At 46.7% G+C, this 22136-nt stretch overlaps 2 protein-coding genes across 5 annotated transcripts in view; one reads left to right on the plus strand and one right to left on the minus strand.

Moving 5' to 3' along the window:
* Window positions 1-409: 409 nt before the first annotated feature.
* PAGR1 (PAXIP1 associated glutamate rich protein 1) lies at window positions 410-16849 on the minus strand. 4 transcript variants are annotated; one of them, XM_069244086.1, is made up of 5 exons: window positions 16768-16849; window positions 16559-16639; window positions 2887-3366; window positions 2102-2187; window positions 410-954 (listed from the first exon to the last, which is right to left on the minus strand). In XM_069244086.1, the coding sequence occupies exons 3-5, from the start codon at window positions 3339-3341 to the stop codon at window positions 755-757; spliced, it is 741 nt and encodes a 246-aa protein (XP_069100187.1). In that variant the 5' UTR covers window positions 3342-3366; window positions 16559-16639; window positions 16768-16849; the 3' UTR covers window positions 410-754. The 4 variants fall into 4 exon arrangements, with proteins under 4 accessions (XP_069100187.1, XP_069100186.1, XP_069100185.1 ...); XM_069244085.1 differs by having other exon boundaries at window positions 16743-16831; XM_069244084.1 differs by having other exon boundaries at window positions 16726-16819.
* Window positions 16850-17224: 375 nt separating this feature from the next.
* KIF22 (kinesin family member 22) overlaps window positions 17225-22136 on the plus strand; it is a 136180-nt gene continuing 131268 nt past the window's right edge. The window contains exon 1 of the mRNA XM_069244087.1: window positions 17225-17378. The gene's annotated coding sequence lies outside the window, so the exon portion shown is untranslated. The remainder of the gene's footprint in view (window positions 17379-22136) is intronic.

Raw genomic sequence — 22136 nt, forward strand, 5'->3', positions numbered from 1 at the left:
GGGTTAAGCTATGGTTAATTAAATGACTTTGGGGGGTCACAGTGTCAAGGATTGTAATCATTACTTGAGGTGGGTAGTTAGCCCTCAAAACCAATACCCCAATTTCTTAAATTGGTGTCCGTCCAGCTGTGGGATCAAGGACTCGTTTTGCAAAAACTACTGGTTGGTTTAATTTCAAACCAAAAATCCATTTTTATAATCTCACATCAAAGTCGATTTTTAAATTCTGTTATTTTTGATTGGTAATTTCTGTGGACACTACAGCCACATTCTAACAAAACTAACAACCATCCACTGAACACACAATCTACCTGGTTTACCAGAGGGCTGTTGTACCATTTGAGGACAGTCAAAATGTCACTCCACCCCACGAAGCAGAAGCAGTAGTAATATTCTAGGATCAAAGCAACAACAGAAATAGCACATATTTTATTCTAAAATCTGCATGTTAAAGAAAAAAGTATCTGTGTTAACATACAAACACAAAGGACAGTTAATATCAGTAAGTCAGAAAACAATTCCTTATTCAGAGTTCATACAGCAGTAATGGTGCTTTGAAAAAGGTGAACATGGTTAAAAGCAGAGGTAAACAAATCAGGATAGAATTCCCTTTTAAAAAAAGTGTCCAAATCCCAGTACTGCTCTTAACAAGAACATGGGCGTGGTGAATGTAATTCATCTCCAACTCAGCAGCTCTAGACACAGATTGAAGGTAAGTGCTTGGGTGTCCAGCTGAGCTGGTATGGCATAAGGCTCAGTACTTGCGGTGTCGTGGGAAGATGGCAGAGTAACGCTTGGGCGTGGTCATCTCCTTCCGGCCCTCAAACTCTTCATCCATTCCAAAGAGATCACGGCCTGTTTTCATGATCTGCTCCTCTATCTTCTTGTGCCGCTTCATGTCTGACAGAACTTTGTCCAACCGGGCCTCGCGCTTCTGGCTTTTAGTGGAGCTCCCTAGGGACACAACAGATCTGTTAGTGCTGGTGGCAGTTAGGGAAATGCAAGCTTTGTCTAGTAAGGAGAAGGTTATAGGCCACTGAAAATGTTTCACAAACAGTGCTGTGCTTAGCGTGTGAACCTTCCAGATAGGACCAGACACATTTCTAGGAACTAAATAAAGCTTAAGAAATGACATAACCACTTTTGATTTTATACAGGATTCGACATGCAGGCAGTCAATTCAACATTTCAGGGAAAACAGGCAGATCCTCTAGGCTGCATTTTCCCAGTGCTTTAACAGCAGGGCTGCTGCATGAAAGTATTAAGAATCACTGGCAGAGTTGTGTGCGGATCCTAGCATCAGAAGAGAAGTGGTGAAACAGGTTTGGACAGGGTTGCCTCGCTAGATTGAGAAGCATCAAAGAAACATCTGGCTTCCAGTGCTGGAAGAGCTGCAGCTCTGGAAACTAGACTTCAAATGCAATAATAAAAGTGCTGTGTATGTAGTAACGTTAATACTGTAATAGGATCGGGTCCTGTAGGTTACACAGAGGTGCATCTACAGAGCTGTGAAGGGGGCGGGGTCTTACAACTTGAATAGCAAGTGGTGCAAAAGGTCAGGATTTGGGTACACTGACAATTGTCTGTAGTCCCTGGAATAGCATGGATACTGCATGTCATGTCTGATGTGATTTTATAGACCCCTATGCAGGCTGCCATCCAAGACTATCAGAGTGCTTGCAGTCAGGTCTGAGGAACAGAGGCAAAGATGAATGTATGCGGATGCCAGTGTTCAAATCGCAGAATGTGTTGCATGTCACAATAAGATGTCTCTGCAGCACTAAGTTTAGGTTCTGGTAGCGGAACAGAATATGTGGTGGTTACTAAATTGGTACACTGATAGATAGATACCCAGACAGACAGACAGACAGACAGACAGACAGACAGACAGACAGACAGACAGACAGACAGACAGACAGACAGATAGACAGACAGACAGACAGACAGACAGACAGACAGACAGATAGATAGACAGATAGATAGATAGATAGATAGATAGATAGATAGATAGGTATTTGAGGTCCTGGATCGAGTACTGAAGGTAGAAACAACTGATGTGTGCAGAAGCAGAGGCATACTTTTGTGAGACGTGCATACTTACCTGTTCTTGGCCGGTCTATGAGGGAATTTTTAGGTGTCACTGGCTCATCATCAATGTCAAAGTCGAACTGGGTCGGCACATGGGGTCTGGAAAAAACAAATTAAGATGGTAGAAAATGCTAAAACAAGCAATGAGAGTGAATGTGATAGACAGAGGCAAAAAACAAACATGACAAATGTGCGGGTGAGGTTGGTAGTTGGTACTTCTGTACATATGTGTTAGCGATTACCAAATAGCATATCACAAAAAATCTCCATTTGGTAATCGCAAACAATAACTTTTGTACATCTGGCCCCAAGTATTTCAAAGTTTCTACAACTTTCTCAGCAGATTTAAGGAGACAGCTAAAGTGGACATCCACTTCTACCAGTGATAGACCCACCTGCAAAACAGCCCAATTCTATCACTATCTGTTCTGTGAAAGGCACACCAACGCAAAACATTGGAGTTATACCACTCTCTCCTCGGTGATAGGCAAATCCCAGTAAATCTTTTTGGTTGTACCACCCTCTCTTCTGGGATAAGCGTACCGCCGCAAAACTCAACAGTTCCACCAGTCTTTCCTAAGTGCCAACACCCTTAACATACCTGAAACTCCTACCATTTCCATATTTGTACTAGCAGACAAATACCCCTTTCCTTATTTTGTCCCCTATGCTGAGACCTCCCTGTTCACTGTGCCCCTTTCGCTACTCTCTTATCAATGCAGAAAGATACACTGGCAGTGTGCACCTGTAAATGTTGTCAAAGCTGCGAGGGTGCCTCAGGTACATATGTGCACTCACCTTTCCACCTCTTCTTCCTCTTCCTCAGACTCTTCATATGACTTGTCATCATCTGGATCATAGTCAGGAGTCAGAGGACGGCGTGGAAGAAACTCTACCTGCAAGGGCAGTGTGCCCTCACTGGCCAGAAGCTCATACAGGTGTAGTATTTCTTCAGGGGTCGGCATCCAAGTGTCAGGTGATTCCAACTCTTCATCACTGCAGGGCACACACCATTCCTCATCCTCTTCCTCTTCTTCTTCCTCACCTTCCTCTACCTCCCTCCCACCCGCCTCTTCTTTTCCTGCCCCTTCCTCTGTGGCCACTGCTGCTGTGTCCTCGGTCTCCTCCTCCTCCGCCACTTCTTCCTGTTCCTTGGGCTCCTTCTCCTGCTCTTCCTCCATAGCCTCCTGGTCCTCGACTGCCAGGGACTCTATGCCCGCTGTCACCTCTCCCTCTTCCTCTGCTGCCTCCATTGTGAGGGGAAGGAGCCTCACAAATCTGAAAAACAGTTGCAAGCGGTTAGTGGGGCAAGTCCTAAATATAGCCTCTTCATCTGAGAACAAAATGTGTTATCTGGATTTAAATAAAGCATTCCTATGGTTGTATTTAGGCATTTGTAAAGCTGAGTGTATGCTTCAGAAAGATTTAACAGTCAATGTTTATTTAAAGTAAGAACGTCCACAGTAAACTATAGAAGAGTGAATACAAAATATATATGGTTCAACGTCAAGTAATCTCAATCTATTTTTAATTAACAGTGAAAGTGTCAAAGAATTCACAAGAATCTGTTTTCCCATTTCAATTTGTGTCTTAGAGTGGGATGTGCTTCAAGACTTCAGTCGCTCACCTGTCCCTTGGTCATACCTGACACTGTACCATCTATCATCACTACATCAATGCCAGCATCTCTAGCCTAACAAAAGTAATTACAAACCATACCTGGCAAATGCATATATATGACAAACATTAGGTACAGAAAGCCTGAAGTTAATCCTAGTTGCCAGGACAAAGAACTCCAGGAGTCCTTGTTACACCAAATGTCACCTGGAAATAGTAGGAGGTGATCATGATAGGTCATTATGAACGCTGTCTCCATGTTGGACCATTTCACCAACAAATTGTTGTTTTCAGGTGTGTTAATCTAATTAGTACAACGGAAGCAAAAGACTACAACTCCCAAAATGCATTAGGTTTCACATGAATATCCTGAACTGGAAATCAATCAATCCAGGATTTGTATAGCGTGGCCAATCACCCATAGGTTCTCAAGGTGCTGTATGCAGGCGTGCTGCTCGGCCAAAAAGCCAGGTCGCGAGGTCCTTCTTGAACTGCTTCAGGGATACGGTCTGCCTGAGCTTGAGAGATAGTGTTGTGCATGTCCAGGCTGCTAGGTAGAAAGATGTTCCTCCTCTTGTACGTTTCTGGATCTTGGGGACGGCTGCAAGGGTGAGCTGGGAGGAACTGAGACATCTGTTGGGTAAAAGGTGAGGCGATGGTTGAGGTAAGCCGGTCCTATGTTATGCCGTGCCTTGTAGGTGTGGATCAGGAATTTGCATGTGATATGCTTGTTGACTGGGAGCGGGGTAGGTTTCTGAGATGGGTGGAGATGTGGCTGTGTCGGGAAATGTGCAGGATCCGTCTGGCTGCTGCATTCTGGACTCTTTGAAGTCTTCACTGAAGTTTCTTGGTGATGCTGGCATAGAGTGCGTTGCCATAGTCCAGTTTACTGGTGATGAGTGCGTTGGTGACTGTCTTCCTCGTGTCGGGGAGAATCCATTTGAAAATCTTCCGCAGGAGCTGGAGGCTGTGGAAACATGACAAAGAGACAGCGTTAACTTGGCTGGTCATCGATAGAGAGAAGCCCAGGATGATGCCCAGGTTGCGCACATGGTCACGGAGGGCAGAGGCGTTACCCAGAGCGGTGGGCCACCAGGAGTCGTTCCAGGCAGAAGGGTTAAAGCTGATCACGTGGATTTCTGTCTTGTCCGAGTTCAGCTTGAGGCAGCTGGCCACCATCCAGGTGGCGACTGCTTTCATCCCATTGTGGGAATTCCTGTTGGCTTGATCAGAGTCCTCGGACAGGGAGACGATCAGTTGGGTGTTGTCGGCGTAGAAGACTATGTTTAGCTCGTATTGTTTGGTGATCTTGGCAAGCAGGGCCATGTAGATGTTGAAAAGCATTGGACTGAGTAAAGATCCTTGGGGCACTCCGCAGCAAGTGTCTTTAGGTTCTGATGTGAACTGTGGAAGTCTGACCCTCCGTGTTCTTCCGGTGAAGAAGGACCTGACCCTATCCAGGGCTTTGTCTTGGACTCCAGGGCTTTGCAGTCTGTCACAGAGGGTGGAGTAGGAGATGGTGTCAAATGCGGCGAAGAGGACGAGGAGAATAAGTGCAGCCGTTCCTCAATGGTCCAGTATGATGCTTATGTCATTGGTGGCTGATAAGAGTGTGGGTTTGGTGCTGTGGTTGATTCTGAATCTGGACTGGATGGGTCTAGGATTCGGTGTGTCTTGAGGAATTCGGTGAGTTGCTGGTAGACGCCTTTCTCCGTTACCTTGGCTGGAAAAGGGAGCAAGGAGATGGGTCTGTAGTTCTTCATCTCCCTAGGGTCAGCAGTGAGTTTCTTGAGAAGTGGGCTGATTCCGGTGTGTTTCCAGTCTGGGGAAAAAGTGGCAGTCTTGAAGGATAGGATGATGGTTCAGCAGAGCTTCGGTGCTACGGTGGCGCTGGCCAGGTTGAGGATGTGATGAGGGCATGGATCCGAGAGTAGAGTTCAATGGTTCAGTGGCATAGAGTGTTGTGGAGTGGAATAGGGTTGAATGGGATGAAGTGGACTGAGTTAGTGGGATGGACTGGAGTAGAGTCGATTGGAGACGAGTGGGGTGAATTGAATGGAGTGGGGCAGACTGGAGTGGGGTAAGGTGGATTGGAGTGAGGTGGTTTGGACAGGAGTGGGGTGGGTTAAGGTGGACTGTATTTGACTGGAGTGGGGGTGGGTTAAGGTGAATTGGACTGGAGTGGGTTGGACTGGAGGGGTGAAGATTGGAGTCCGACTGAACTGGGGTGGTGTGGATTGGGTTAGAGTGGGGTGGGTTGGAGTAAAGTGAAGTGGTGTAGGGTGGACTGAAGTAGAGTGGGGTGAAGTGGGTAGGACTGGATTAGAGTGGGGTGGAGTACAGTGGGGCGAGGTGGAGTGTTGTAGAGTGGGGCGAGGTGGATTGGAGTAAAGTGAGGTAGATTGGAGTGGGGTGGAGTAGATGGGTGGGTGAATTGGAGTGGGGTGGAGTAGATGGGTGGGTGAATTGGAGTGGGGTGGGGTGGATTGGACTGGGGTGAGGTTGACTGAATTGGAGCAGGCAGTCTGGAGTGGGGCAGATTTTTTGGATTGTAATGGGGCAGACTGGAGTGGGGCATATTGTTTTGGATTGAAGTGGGTCCAGACTGTTTTGGACTGGAGTGGGTCCAGACTGTTTTGGACTGGAGTGGGGCAGATTGTTTGGGATTGGAGTGGACAGACTTTTCTGGACTGGAATGGGGAAGATTGGATTCAGGCAGATTGTTTTGGTTTGTACTGGGATAGACTGGTGTGGGCAGATTGTTTGGGATTGGAGCGGGCTGATTCTTTCGGTCCAGACCAAAGCGGGGCCGATTATTTCGGTCCAGACCAAAGCGGGGCCGATTCTTTCGGTCCAGACCAAAGCGGGGCCGATTCTTTCGGTCCAGACCAAAGCGGGGCCGATTCTTTCGGTCCAGACCAAAGCGGGGCCGGTTCTTTCAGACCAGACCAGAGCGGGGGGGGTGGGCGATTCTTTCGGACCAGAGCGGGGGTGGGCGATTCTTTTGGACCAGACCAGAGCGGGGGGGGGGGGGGGGCGATTCTTTCAGGCCAGAGCGGGGGGGGGGGGGGGGGGGGGGGTCGATTCTTTCGGACCAGACCAGAGCGGGGCCGATTCTTTCGGACCAGACTAGAGCGGGCCGACTGTTTCGGACTAGAGCGGGCCCGACTGTTTCGGACCAGAGCGGGCCCGACTGTTTCGGACCAGAGCGGGCCCGACTGTTTCGGACCAGAGCGGGCCCGACTGTTTCGGACCAGAGCGGGCCCGACTGTTTCGGACCAGAGCGGGCCCGACTGTTTCGGACCAGAGCGGGCCCGACTGTTTCGGACCAGAGCGGGCCCGACTGTTTCGGACCAGAGCGGGCCCGACTGTTTCGGACCAGAGCGGGCCCGACTGTTTCGGACCAGAGCGGGGCAAATTCTATTGGATTGGAGCAGGGCATATTGTTTTGGACTGGAGTGGGGGAGATTGTTTAGGAATGGAGTAGGGCAGATTGGAGTGGAGTGGATTTGGGTGGGGTGGATCGGGGTGAGGTGGATTGGACTGGAGTGGGGTGGATTGTTTCGTATTGGAGTGTGGCAGACTCCTTTGGATTGGAGTGTGCCAGGTTGGAGCGGGGCAGATTGTTTTGGATTGGGACAGATTTTTTTGGGTTGTAATGGGGCAGACTGGATTGGGGCATATTGTACTGGACTGGAGTGGGACGGATTGTTTTTTGGACTGAAGTGGGGCCAGACTGTTTTGGATTGAAGTGGGGCCAGACTGTTTTGGATTGAAGTGGGGCCAGACTGTTTTGGATTGAAGTGGGGCCAGACTGTTTTGGATTGAAGTGGGGAAGATTGGATTCTGTCAGACTGATTGGGTTTGTACTGGGAAAGATTGGTGTGGGCAGACTGTTTTGGATTGGAGGGGGACAAAATGTTTTGGATTGGAGGGGGGCAAAATTTTTGGATTGGAGGGGGCTAAATGTTTTGGATTTTGGATTGGAGCGGGGCAAAATGTTTTGGAATGGAGCTGGGCAAAATGTTTTGGATTGGAGCGGGCAGATTGTTTTGGCTTGAGTGGACAGACAGATTGTTTTGGGCTGGAGTGGACAGACAGATTGTTTTGGACTGACTGGAGTGGACAGACAGATTGTTTTGGACTGACTGGAGTGGACAGACAGATTGTTTTGGACTGACTGGAGTGGACAGACAGATTGTTTTGGACTGACTGGAGTGGACAGACAGATTGTTTTGGACTGACTGGAGTGGACAGACAGATTATTTTGGACTGCCTGGAGTGGACAGACAGATTATTTTGGACTGCCTGGAGTGGACAGACAGATTATTTTGGACTGCCTGGAGTGGACAGACAGATTATTTTGGACTGCCTGGAGTGGACAGACAGATTATTTTGGACTGCCTGGAGTGGACAGACAGATTATTTTGGACTGGAACGGGGAAGATTGTATTCAGGCAGATTGTTTTGGTTTGTACTGGGAAAGATTGGAGCGGGCAGACTGTTTAGGAATGGAGTAGGGCAGAATGTTTTGGGTTGGAGTGGGGGAGATTGTTTTGGACTGGAGTAGGGCAGATTTTTTGGGACAGGAGTGAGGCTGTTTGCAATGGATTTGAGTGGGGCAGATTGTTTTGGATTGGGGCAGATTGGAGTGGGGCACACGGTTTTCGACAGGAGTGGGGGAAGATTGTTTGGAATTAAGTGAGGCAGACTATTTTGGAGTGGAGATGGGCTCCAGACTGTTTTGGACTGGAGTGGGACAGATTGGAGTAGGCAGATTTTTTGGATTGCAGTGAGGCAGACTGGAGTGGGGCAGACTGCTTTGGGCTGGACGGGAGTGGGGCAGACTGCTTTGGGCTGGACGGGAGTGGGGCAGATTTTTTGGGACTGGAGTAGGGCAGATTTTTTGGGACTGGAGTGAGGCTGTTTGCAATGGATTTGAGTGGGGCAGATTGTTTTGGATTGGACTGGGCAGATTGGAGTGGGGCACACTGTTTTCGACAGGAGTGGGGGCAGATTGTTTGGAATTAAGTGAGGCAGACTATTTTGGAGTGGAGATGGGCTCCAGACTGTTTTGGACTGGAGTGGGACAGATTAGAGTGCAGTGGATTGAATTGGAGTGGGGCATATTGTTTTGGATTGGAGTAGGCAGACTGTTTTGGACTGGAGTGGGCAGGCTGGAGTGGGCCAGATTGTTTTGGATTGTAGTGTGGCAGATTTTTTGGATTGCAGTGAGGCAGACTGGAGTGGGGCAGACTGCTTTGGGCTGGACGGGAGTGGGGCAGACTGCTTTGGACGGGAGTGGGGAAGACTGCTTGGGGCTGGGCGGGAGTGGGGAAGACTGCTTGGGGCTGGGCGGGAGTGGGGAAGACTGCTTGGGGCTGGGCGGGAGTGGGGAAGACTGCTTGGGGCTGGGCGGGAGTGGGGAAGACTGCTTGGGGCTGGACGGGAGTGGGGAAGACTGCTTGGGGCTGGACGGGAGTGGGGAAGACTGCTTGGGGCTGGACGGGAGTGGGGAAGACTGCTTGGGGCTGGACGGGAGTGGGGAAGACTGCTTGGGGCTGGACGGGAGTGGGGAAGACTGCTTGGGGCTGGACGGGAGTGGGGAAGACTGCTTGGGGCTGGACGGGAGTGGGGAAGACTGCTTGGGGCTGGACGGGAGTGGGGAAGACTGCTTGGGGCTGGACGGGAGTGGGGAAGACTGCTTGGGGCTGGACGGGAGTGGGGAAGACTGCTTGGGGCTGGACGGGAGTGGGGAAGACTGCTTGGGGCTGGACGGGAGTGGGGAAGACTGCTTGGGGCTGGACGGGAGTGGGGAAGACTGCTTTGGGCTGGACGGGAGTGGGGAAGACTGCTTTGGGCTGGACGGGAGTGGGGAAGACTGCTTTGGGCTGGACGGGAGTCGGGAAGACTGCTTTGGGCTGGACGGGAGTCGGGAAGACTGCTTTGGGCTGGACGGGAGTCGGGAAGACTGCTTTGGGCTGGACGGGAGTGGGGAAGACTGCTTTGGGCTGGACTGGAGTGGGGAAGACTGCTTTGGGCTGGACTGGAGTGGGGAAGACTGCTTTGGGCTGGACTGGAGTGGGGAAGACTGCTTTGGGCTGGACGGGAGTGGGGAAGACTGCTTTGGACAGGAGTGGGGAAGACTGCTTTGGACAGGAGTGGGGCAGATTTTTTGGGGCTCGAGTGGGGCATATTTTTTGGGAGTGGAGTGGGGCAGATTTTTTGGGAGTGGAGTGAGGCAGATTTTTTGGGAGTGGAGTGAGGCTGTTTGCAATGGATTTAAGTGGGGCAGATTGTTTTGGATTGGACTGGGCACTGTTTTCGACAGGAATGGGGGCAGATTGTTTGGAATTAAGGGGGGCAGACTATTTTGGAGTGGAGATGGGCTCCAGGCGGTTTTGGACTGGAGTGGGACACATTGGAGTGCGGTGGATTGAATTGGAGTGGGCAGACTGTTTTGGACTGGAGTGGGTAGGCTGGAGTGGGCCAGATCATTTTGGATTGTAGTGAGGCAGACTGGAGTGGGGCAGACTGCTTTGGGCTGGAGTGGGACAGACTGCTTTGGGCTGGACGGGAGTGGGGCAGACTGCTTTGGGCTGGACGGGAGTGGGGCAGACTGCTTTGGGCTGGACGGGAGTGGGGCAGACTGCTTTGGGCTGGACGGGAGTGGGGCAGACTGCTTTGGGCTGGACGGGAGTGGGGCAGACTGCTTTGGGCTGGACGGGAGTGGGGCAGACTGCTTTGGGCTGGAGTGGGGCAGATTGTTTTGGACGGGAGTGGGGCAGATTGTTTTGGACGGGAGTGGGGCAGATTGTTTTGGACTGGAATGTCCCACTAAAGATTGTTTTGGATGGGAGTGGGGTGGATTGGTGTCAACTGGAGAGGGGCACTGAAGTGGAGCAGACTGTTTTGGACTGGAGTGGGGCAGACAGGATAGGGACAAATTAAGATAGGAGTCTAAAACAAAACTGTCTTCAGAACAGCGCTCAAAAGCAAAAACAAAACATGAGTGAGTGCGAAAAAAGGACTTTGCAAAATAAAAAAAGCAAACTTCAGAAAATACAAATTCTCAATTTTGTTTGTCCTGCTGAGCATGTATTTGCCAGTCATGAGCCTTCAGTCTGCAGGGCACTAAAACTTAAGAAAAACAAAACATGAGCGCAAAATGAGAAAAGACTTGGCAAAACAAAAAGTTAGCTATCGAAAATACAATTTTGCAACTTTGTTTGCCCAGGTGGGCACGCTGTTGCCAGTCATGATCCTTATGTTTGCAGGGCACCAGGAGTTAAAAGAAGAAAATGGTACCTCAGTCACGCCAGGAGCAGCAGACAGCATGGATTAATTTCAATCATTCAGTGCTTGTTCCCTGTTCTACAAAGAGAAACGGAAATGATTCCAGGCCTGCAGTGATGAATTATGAGGCTGTGAGGAGTGCCAGGCATGCCCACAAATGGTAAGTGACAGGCGGGCTCCAAGCCTTTTTCTAACTGCAACAGTGTCTCAATAGGAATACACATGCACTAGCACATGCTCTTGTAGGCTCGATCCTAAAAAACTTGTCTGCAAAAAGTTTCAGGATGGGTGTGTGGTTGACTCAAAAGCCTGGATATCGATCCGCTTGTCATTTACTGTTTGCCTAATAAGATTTTTGGTGTGATAATATACACTGTAGCTATTTCATCTACAATGACTTGATCAACCAACTACCTATTGTGCAACATCCACCTAGCTGAAAAACTCTTGTAGAAGTCACAAAGTAATATGTAGCCCTAAAATAGCTACATAAATAGTATGGGATACACCAACCAATATGAGCGTAAATTGTTTGTGCAACGTCACACAGAATGCTTATTGTGTCCAGTTTTTCTTTTAATGTGGCGCCCTTATTTACTACCAGTTATAGGTGACAGTATGGTTGCCACCTTGCTCCATGTCAGCAGCATATGACGTTTACTACCCTGTTGTGCTGTTCATAGCAGAATGTATCTCAAATAAAGCTTTACAAGTTTATATGAAGAACGGCACCATACGAGTTACCCGAGTTAGGTCATGTAGCATCTTGTATGGAGATTCCAAGGCTGGAGATGTGTGAAAACAGTTGAGCTTCTCAGTGTTCTGCGATTACATACTGAAGTAACAGGCTTACTACAATAACATTTTGGAAAAAATTGGAGTGAAGGCTCATCCTTAAAGATTTGGCGACGGAGACCTGGAACTGAGGACCTACTTGTACACCAACATGTCGAGCAGAGAAAGTAAATTCTCAGTGCCAATAAATAAAAAAAAGATGTTGTTACCGGAAAGCAACGCTTGTGGGGGCTGTTAGATCATGTGTAAATATGATTGATTTACAAACAGGAGACCTTGGCATAAATAAATTAAAGCTTTCTGGCTTATACAGTTTTAAGCAAAAAACAGCTCACAGCGCAACCACCTTGTGCTCAGGAATGGTTTGCGCGCCACTGACATGCGCTCTGTATTCCTCAGTGATCAGAAGGCCTTTTCTATGTCATAGCGTATGCATCACAGGAGTTAGGAGACTTCCTACTGGTTTAAGATCAGAAAGCACCTGATTGGTTCTACATGCGGAAGCATCGTTTGTGCTACATCCGCGGAGTCAGTCACTGGAGTGCCTGCAACTATATCATTGTGCCACTGCGCCGCATTTTAGTAAATATTTATGTTCTTTCCTCTGATTTCCAGGTCACGTCACAAACCACCATATTGATTCCTTTGAGAAGAACTTAGTCTGCGCTTTGAGGCAATATACTTGGTCACGGAGGACTGCAGTGAGAATAGTTAATTTATAAGTATCTGTTGTGTGTAGCTTTAAATGGTGACTATGGCTTCAGGGAATGTATGGAATATTTCCCCACCACAAGTGTTTTACAAGCAACAGGGGAACCGCTAATGATTGGAATGAATATTTTGTGAATTTCATATCCACTTTTGAGGGTGATGAGGTCTTTGCACCTGAAAATAAAATATTATTATACTACCTGGGTCCTGGGGGACAAAAGGTTTACAGTTGCATATAACAGAAACCTACCCTCCAGAACAAGGGGACCTTTAAAAAAAATGCATCAGAGGATTTAGACACTTATTATAATCCAAAAGTGTGGGCTGCAATGGACTGGTTCAATTTTTCTCACAGGAAACAGGGGAAAGAAGAACCCATAGAGGATTAAGTTAAAACTAGGCTTTAACATGGAGGTTTGCTAATCTCCATAACAAAAATTTGCGACCAAATAGTGATGTACGCTACAAACCCTAATATCAAGGATAATTTATGGGCCAAAGGAGAAGCAACTCTACAGGATCTGGTGGACATTGTAAAAAGGGCTGAGTGGACAGGAAGGTGCACCAAATCAGTTATATCTGAGCAGAAAAACTAAATAGAGGAGAACAGAGACAGAGAAAAAGGTGTGGTGGCTAAGAAACGTCAGAGGAAAATGTTAATTAGTAGCTAATGTGCAGCATTTAAGAAGGAATTCAAAGCCACTATGGCAAAATATAAAAACAATTCAGGTTAAGGTACTTTTTGGGGAAGGTACTACAGATATGGCAATGTTGGTCATTTGGCTAATGAAAAAAAGTGTCCAGCGCATTTGCAGAAATGTTTTTGTGTGGTTTGATAAGACACTTATACAAAGTATGTAGGAAGCAGAAAGATAAATCTGTGAAATTTCTCAATTCCACCTCCTAAACAGAATCGGATGATGCTGAGCAGGACGACTTGAACATGTCTGTATTGCGTATCGGTGATAAAGTGCTGATTACTGAGAAAGGAAAAAACCTGTATGTGAAACGTCAATTGGGGTGGGGGTAAGTGGGGGGGGGAATGGGAATAGTTTTGTCCATTATAGTGGATTTAGGGTTACCATACACTATAGTAAATAAGGATGTATTGGGGGGGGGGGGGTGTTTGCTCAGATATTGACGACATTCTCGATCCTGCTGACATTGCCCCAAAAACATTCACTGGTGAAAATACTGATGTAGTTGAAGTCAGGAAATTGCTCTTTAGGTTTAAGAACAGAGACGCAAAATGTAAATTATGTGTGTTTGTCACAGGACATTCAGTCCTAGGGTGGTGGGACCAAGGGGAATTAGATATTACCCTAGAACCCAATAGTCCAGAGCCAGTGCTATCTCTGCCACCCAGTGAAAGGTGTGAACAGCACATTTTAGAGCCAGAGGTTTTTTCATGTGCTATGGGCTAGCTAAAGGGCTTCCAACATAGGAATAGCCTTATATCAAGGGCAGTACCGCGCTTATACAAATTAGAAATATACCCTTGACCCAGAGAGAGAGGAGGTTGCTAGTGAATTGGAAATGTTGTGTATGGCTGGAGTAATAGAGTGTGTGGAGAGGTCAGAGTTGGTCTCGGTATTGGTGACTGAAAAGAAGGCTAATGGTAAGCTAAGACTATGTGTGGATTTGAGGAAATCAATAAGAATATTTTAGTGGATCAGTTTCCTTTACTGAGAATTAATGAAATGTTGTCTGCCACTAAAGGGATTGAATGGTTCACCACAATAGATCTTACGGCAGCATACCATCAGGTCCCGTTACACCTAGAGAGGAGGGTTCTTAGTAACTTCATTACTCCCTTTGGGTGGTTCAGATTCATAAGAACGCCATTTTGATTAGCCTCTGCGGCAGCCGTGTTCCAGAGGTTAATATTTTCATTGTTTAAAGGTATTAAAAAATATGGATTTTTTTTTATGGACGACATCCTAATCATGGAAAGATCAAAAAGTGATTATAAGTGTGAGGTTCGCTATATGTCTGGCACTAAAATCAAGGTGGTGGATTTCTTGATTAGGCTGCCACTATCAATGGAAAGAGTACCAGGTGAGGATATTGGGAAATTGTGTGTAGCAAATGTTAGCAATTGTGGTCAAGGCATTTTGACTGAGGAATGGTTAATGCTTAAAACAAAGACACAATATTATTACATGTCAGAAGCAAAGTAACAAATGGCTGGCCAGGGAAAAAACATTAAGCAATGTGATGAGATTGTATTGAGAGTTATGGCAAGAGTTATCAGTGGAGGATAGTAAGGTAAGGAGGGATGGTAGAACTATTCCACCAGAAGACTTGAGGCCCAAATTGATCGACATGTCACAAAGGACATTTAGGTATGACTAAGAGCAACAACAGAATGAAGGAGTTATACTGGTGGCCAGGAATAAGCATAGCAATTGAGAAAAAGAACAGGGAATGTGGGATGTGTGAGAACTCTGAAAAACACACAGGTGACACTTAGACCACCATTACGTCCAATTAGCCCCGCAGACATACCATGGGAAAAGATTAGTCTAGATAAAGCAGGTCCAATTTTGGATGGTGATGTGCGTAACTACTTATTAGTGGTCATAGATCATTTTTCAAAGAGGCCTGAAATAGAAGCTGTTTACTGGGCTGATTCCAGGTGCATTGTTCAATTTTTAGAGGGCTTGCCTAAATGTATAGTTACTGATAACGGACCACAATTTATGTTTGGAGGTGTTTTTTTGACAAGTATTAGAAGCAGAATGGTTTTAAACACAAAACTACTTTCATGAATCATCCATCTGGGATTCGTGCTGTGAAAAGGTTTAATTGGGTTATTAAAGGTGCAATACAATTGATAAAAAACAACAATCTAGGTTAGAAAATTGAATTATTCCACTTTTACTGCAACTGAGGTTGTGAGAGGAAGAATGCATTTGTTAAAAAATAATATTAGTTGGATGCCCAAAGCTAGAAGAGTGGAGTTGGAGCCAGCATCATTTAAAAAAAAAAATGGGGGGTGGGAGGTAACCCTTAAACTTTGTACAAGGGACATCAGGATAACAATCATGGTTGTAAAAATGTACAATGGAAGGTTGGTGATAGTGTGAGTGTAAAATGGTTAGGAGTTTTGAGGAGTGGGCAAAATAGTTTTTTCCCCCGAGCCACTCAGAGGAGATAGGATTTTTTGGGAACTCTGCCTTTTGTAACAGGAGTGAGGCAAACTTACGAACCAGAAATATATCTCTATAGAGTAGGGAATCAACTAATTGAACATTTAGTTGGATGATGAATGAGAACGAAGGGGAGTTGGATCTTGAGGGGGTGGATACTGGAGACAACCATGATCTAGAACAGAGAAGCCATCAAAATTTGGAAGATGTGAACCTAAATGCTCCATTGGAAAGAAGAGTGGGGAGGTTTGGTGGGATACTGCACAGACCTAAATGGAAAGATTATATTTGTGAGTAATTCTTCCTTTAGTCAAAAATATATTATTCTAAAATGACTTATGAATGTTGTATGTTATCTTACATATTAGCATTATTATAGTATTTTTAACGAGGCACGTGCATCACTGTGTACAGACTTTAGCTAAACGTTTTATTTATTTGTATTTTTATGGCTTACAAAAATGGGAGAGATGTGTGGTATTTATAGTAGAATGTATGTCATATAAGGCTTTACGAGGTTATATCAAGTAGGGCAACATACCAGCTACCTGTGGTAGGTCATGTAGAATCTTGTGTGGAAATTCCAAAGCTGGGGTTGAGTGGAGGCAGTTGAGCTTCTTAATGCTCTGCGATTACATATTGAAGGTTTACTACAATAAAACTTTAGAAATATTTGGAAATAAGGCTCGTCCTAAAAACTGTTATTTCCATTTCACAACCTTATAGATACCAAAACTTGTTTTGCTTACACTAAAGCACCTGGTATCGATGACTTGTAAAACATAAAACAAGAAGTAAAGGCAGATGCCTTTGCGGCATTTAGTCAAGAACCCTCTACTGCGTTAATCACTCAACTTATTGTTAAAACAGTTCCAGTAATAATTAATAAAATACCATACTTGGCAACTTCTTCCTGGTTAAGCGCACAGAGCTGTCACATAGGGAGGTTGGTGATCCTTAGGTGATCCATCTTCTTGCTCCTGAAAATTATCAATTAGAAACACGACTTAGAACCACACTGAAAAAAATCCAATCGTGAAAGTTGTTTAGGCTCAAGTGATGTTACCACTGAGAACACTTAACAGAGGTTTTGCAAGTCGTCAGAAACCTGAATGGGCCGCCATTTTTTAGTAGTGGCTTCCGACGCGACTTCCCATTTCTACTTCCGCTCGACACAATAGAACGTCATAAATAGCGGACATCGAAAAAAATACTTGCTTTTAAGCAAGATTAGGCGTGCACCTTAAGACTATTTTAAGGTGAAGGCTATGTTTTTTTATTTGGCGGAGTTCTCCACTGCTCAGGGTGCCCACGACGAAACTCTTATTAATTGTAATCAGAAACGATGCCATCTTCTCCTTTCTGTAATGGCCGCCGTGCCAATTGCCAACGTTGCGTTGCATTGTTTTGGCCTTGTACAGCAGTTTTGTACACCTTTTGCAGAAAGTCATTGTCCCTTTTTGCTTTCCACGCTCCGATTTTGTCCTTTGTTAGCAAGACCAGTGCTGATTGGTCAGCTTTTTCCTTCAGGTCCCGTTCTTAACGAAGGGTGCTGATTGGCTGATAGTAGAAAGCGAATTTCAAAATTAACAGTGGGACGAGAATCGAAGGAGTTCATCGTAAGAAAGCGACAAACCATAGCTGAGTGGTGGTCCGTGAACTACACTACAAAGGAGCGGTTCGGTGGGATTTTCTGCGGTAGTCGAGATCGAAAACCAGGTGTGTAGGAGCAGGGGTTAAACGCGAGTGGTGTCGGCAGACGAAGGGTGTGCTACAGCCGTTACTTGTTCCCCGCAACCGTTACTTGTTCCTCTCTCAACTGTTCGGTCCTCTTACACTGGTGAAGTTTTGTGCTTTTTGGTAGAGCTCAAAGAACTAAATGGACAGCAGTTTTCTTGGAGAGTATTGCTGGTTTCGTCATAAGGGCTTAGACGTTTTAAGATCTCCGGACGTGTTTTTTTGCAGCATGTAGGCTGCACTTTAGTAATGGAGTGCATTTACAGCTGTACGCCTGTAACTTTTATTTTCCAACTGTAGATGCAGACTTCGAAGGAATAGTAGCAACACTGGGCAGTTCTGCTGTGCACTGGTGTTATCAGTTACTCTAGCAATTGACAAATATGGCACCCTCAGGATATTCAATGGATCACACATTTTCCGGTGTTCTACATGACATGTATACATTGCACAGTAAGTTTTTAATAAACACTACATTACCCATGAACAGTCGCATGACCAACCTTGGAGCCTCAGCCCTATATAACCTCCTGGCAGCTCCCACCTTCATATTTCCTTGCTGTTCAGCAGCCATAGATGGGTGCCATTTCTATACACTTCTTTCTGAGCAAGTGGGTGTTGCACACCGTGCGTTGGCTTTGTCTAGAGTTTTATTCCTCTGCTTGCCCCCCCCCACCCCTCAAAATGCATCTTAATAAAGGAAGAAATTTGATTGCTTCTTCGGAAAGGAGCCATCATGGAGGCTCTGCCCCATCCTCTGTTTCCTCAGCACAATCCCTTTCTTTCAAAAGAAAGGCGGAGGAGGGTCCTGCTTAGTTCTGAACCTCAAGCATTTCAACTCATTGATGGTGTATCGCCGTTTCAAAATCGAAGGCACACGCTTACTCTGAGACCTTTTTAAGGCAGGGCTTGTTAGTGTATCTCAACCTAAAGAACGCTTATCTTTCAGTGCCAGTTTTCACTCCCCATAGGAGATTCCTGCAGTTTCAATGGGGCCCTCGCTCCTCTGAGTACTGCGTCCTTCCCTTCGGGCTGGCCTCAGGTCCCCATGGTGCTTCACCAGAGAAGGAGGTGTGAGACTAATTGTCTAGTTAGATGCCATTTTGATTATGGCTCCGGGCAGGGAGACACTTGTTTGCCATCTCTCTTGAACAATTCAATTGCTACAAGACCTAGGGTTTGTCATCAACATAGAGAAGTCCAGCACTGGGCTGGCTCAGTTTGTGGTGTACACCAGGCAACCTTTGGTGATGAATAGGTGTCCAGATAGCAGAAGCTCTCTATGGGTACATGAGACCAGCTAAAGCTTATCCAGGAGCAATGTAAAGCACATGCAATATCACAGTAGTCAGACAATAACTTAGTCACAAGAAAGAACCACACAAGTGTTTCAAAAATAAAGTATACTTTATTACAGCACTACTACTAAACTGACATTGGTATAACTCCCTTGGGAGATATTACACACCATATACACATAAAATAACCTAGGGGAAGGTCAAACCATATATTAAAGTGTTATGTGAAATAGTGACTCCAGCTGAGGTAAGTATGATGGTTAGCTAGGGGCAGTTAAGAACACCAGAGGTATGTACGGTAAGTGAACCCCCCCAGCAACCAGGACTAAGTTGATTGTCCCATGGACTAACAGCACGAGTAATGATTGGAATTTGTGGAATTCAGGACCCTTCCCAAGGAATCCAGCAGGCAAGAGGATGGAAGTAGAGTGCCCCTACCCCAGGATACCCAGAAGACAGGAGTGCATACACCAGGGACCTGGATGCAGAGGCGAGAAGGGACTGTCTCTGAAGACTTTGGTTGCCTCCGATTGTCCAGCTGCTGTCAAGACCCGTGGGGCAGGCCGGTGGAACTAGGGGCAGATTCTGGGTGTAGAGGACCTGCAAAGGAAGAGAACCGAGAACAGCACCCTTAGAGGTGCCCAGGTGGCAATGACTACAGTCCTCAAGATGAACTTCCTGCAAGTCTGTGGAGGAAGTCCAGCTGCGGGGTCCAGGAGCTTTAGAAGATCCTATGAGTCGCTTATGAGCTGTCCCTCAAAGGTCGCTGGATTGCAGGAGGGTTAGTGACAAGCCAATTCCCCAACAAGCACTGGCAAGTGCAAATTGGAATTCCAGAAGTTGCAAAGTTTTGGGGACCAGAAAGGTCCAGGGGACCCTACATAGGAGGAGTCAGGGCTGGCTCTCAGCACACAGGCGCTGGATACCAGAAGTCACAAGGAGGCCTTCCCAGCCCAGCAAAACAGAAGTCCCACTTTGCAGGACCAGCGCTTACCTTCAGTTTGAAGAGTGCTGGAGGCTGGGGATTCTTGTAACTGGAAGAGTCCACAACCCTTGGCAAGTGCAACAGTTGTGGTGCACAGGGATGCCAGTCCAGTGGCAAGAGCAGGTACCCACATTCTCCCAACTTGGATAAAAGACTAGCAGGACCCAGAGGAGGCCACAGACTCTCCACATGTGAAGCAGGATCTTCAGATGTCCAGAGACGGCAGACGCCATCAGCCGGTTGACGACGTCTTGAGGTGCCTGTGGATGCAGGGGAGTGACTTTCACTCCAAGGAAAATTCCTTCATGCTTCCTGTTGCAGAGTCATTGTGATCCTAGTGGATACACAGTATTTGGTGTTGCAGTATTCTTGCAGGATCCAGCAAAACAATGTTGCACTGGGAGCCTTCCCACCAGAAGCTGATTTGTTCAGTTCCAACGAAGACAAGCAGCGGTTCCGGAGGCCAGGAGCAGAATATGTCTTGCTCAGAGTTCCTTGTAGAGTCTTGCTTGATGAATCTGAGGGACCACCTGCAAGGGAGCCCATAAGTAACCCTAAAAGGGGGATTGGTCACTTGCAGCAGCGACCTACCTATCGGCGTGAGTCAGGGATGTCCTTTACTTTCCGTTACCAGTCAATGTTCCCAGGGCCTTCTGCACACCTTATTTACAAGATGGCAGAATCAAGTGGCCACCTGGCAGAGCTCTGTGCACCTCTCTAGGGAAAGAGCTGGACAGGGGTGTGGTCACTTGGTGTTCCTGAACTGGCGCAAACAGGATTATGTAAGGAGAGCACCAAATGTGTCCTTCAAGGCAGTCTGATGGTGCTCAGGGGCCACCCCAACCCTTTGACACCTAATACACAGGTAGAGGTGATCACACCTCTTCCTTGTAGGAAATCCTTTGTTCTGCTTCTACTGGCTGAGCCTGGCTTACCAGCAGGAGGGCAGAACAGTGTCTGAGGTCAGCAGCACCGTGGGCTAGCAGCTAGACCCCGTAAGGTTGCAGAGGCAGAACTTAAGGACTCTATAGGGAATCCTCAGAGTACATGGGATCATGCAACTAACAATGGAATTGGTGTAGTTGCATGATTCCAACATGTTTGATACCAAACATGCCTGGGTTCGGAGTAGCCATTATGTAGCAGGACCACTCATTTTGATAAGTGTCCACTACATACCTTAAGATTGCTTCCCTGCATTTACAGAGTCCGGGAATTGGCTTGGGGTATGCAGGAGTACCCTGCTCATCTATCATGACAGTTGAGGAGAACCCTTGTCTCTCCAACTATATCGTTGAGGATTTTAGCCTATCTAGTGGGGCTCCTGGCATTGTCAAATCAGGCAATCTTTCTGGGTCTTCTGCTTTATCAAGCCCTTCAACGTTTAAAGATTGTATACCTTCAGAAGGGTCTGAAGTACTCACAACAGATAATTCTGTAGGAGGCCAGGATGGAGATTTCCTGGTCGCTGACCAACATGGATGCGTGGAACGTCAGAGCAATCTATGCCTCCGTTCCGGAAGTGACCATAGTCCGATGCCAGCCGATGGGGGTGGGGAGCAAACTGCAGTCCAGTAGAGACTGGAGGCCGAGGGTTTCAGGGGGAACATCGATATCTCATCAGTTTCCTAGAATTGCTAGCAGAGGTATTTGCAATCAAATCCCTTTACCACCAAGAAAGCTTAATGCTGTATTCTTCTCAAGATGGACAACATGTCTGGGGTGGGTACAGGTACACGATCACACCTGTTGTTGGAGATCGCGAAGGATTTCTGCCGTTGATGCCTCCATCATCAGATCCCAGTAGCAGTAAAATACATCCCTTGCGGATCCAGTCTTGCAGTGGACTGGAATTCATGTTTCCTTTTGTGATTTCAGAGATTGGAAACTACTTCCTCAGGTGTTTGAGGTATTGACTCTTCATGAGGGAACATGCACGATAGATGTTTTTGCCTCTTGTCTGAATTGCCAGCTGCCAACATTTTTTATTGGAGACCGGATCCTCTAGCAGCAGCTTTGGATGCATTTCTTCAGTCGTGGTCCCAGAACCTTCTGCATGCATTTCCCCCCCTATTCTCTGTGATACTGAGAGTTCTCGCCCAGATATAGCGCCTTGGGCATTGCACTAAGTATTTACTCCCTCTGGGGTGTCTTTTACCATTTCAAGGCATACAAAAACTGCATTGTGTTTCTTACCCTGTGTTTTCTCATGAGAGAATTGTGTGGTGCGATGCTTTAAAGCTTATGAAGACTGTAAAACATGAGTTTAGACCAGATTTGACAGGCCAATTGCTTATTTCTTTACAGAAACATTTCGGCATGGTCTCTTCAGCAACTTTAGCCCTGTGGGTTAAATGGTTGTTCGGTGAAGCGGGCATCAATGTGATTTTCTTTGGCAGACACTCTGTTTGTGGAGCCATGGCTTCTAAGGCGTTTTCTACTGGTTCACGACTAGAG

This window comes from Pleurodeles waltl, chromosome 7 (assembly GCF_031143425.1).
Source record: "Pleurodeles waltl isolate 20211129_DDA chromosome 7, aPleWal1.hap1.20221129, whole genome shotgun sequence".
NCBI classification, from domain to species: Eukaryota; Metazoa; Chordata; class Amphibia; order Caudata; family Salamandridae; genus Pleurodeles; species Pleurodeles waltl.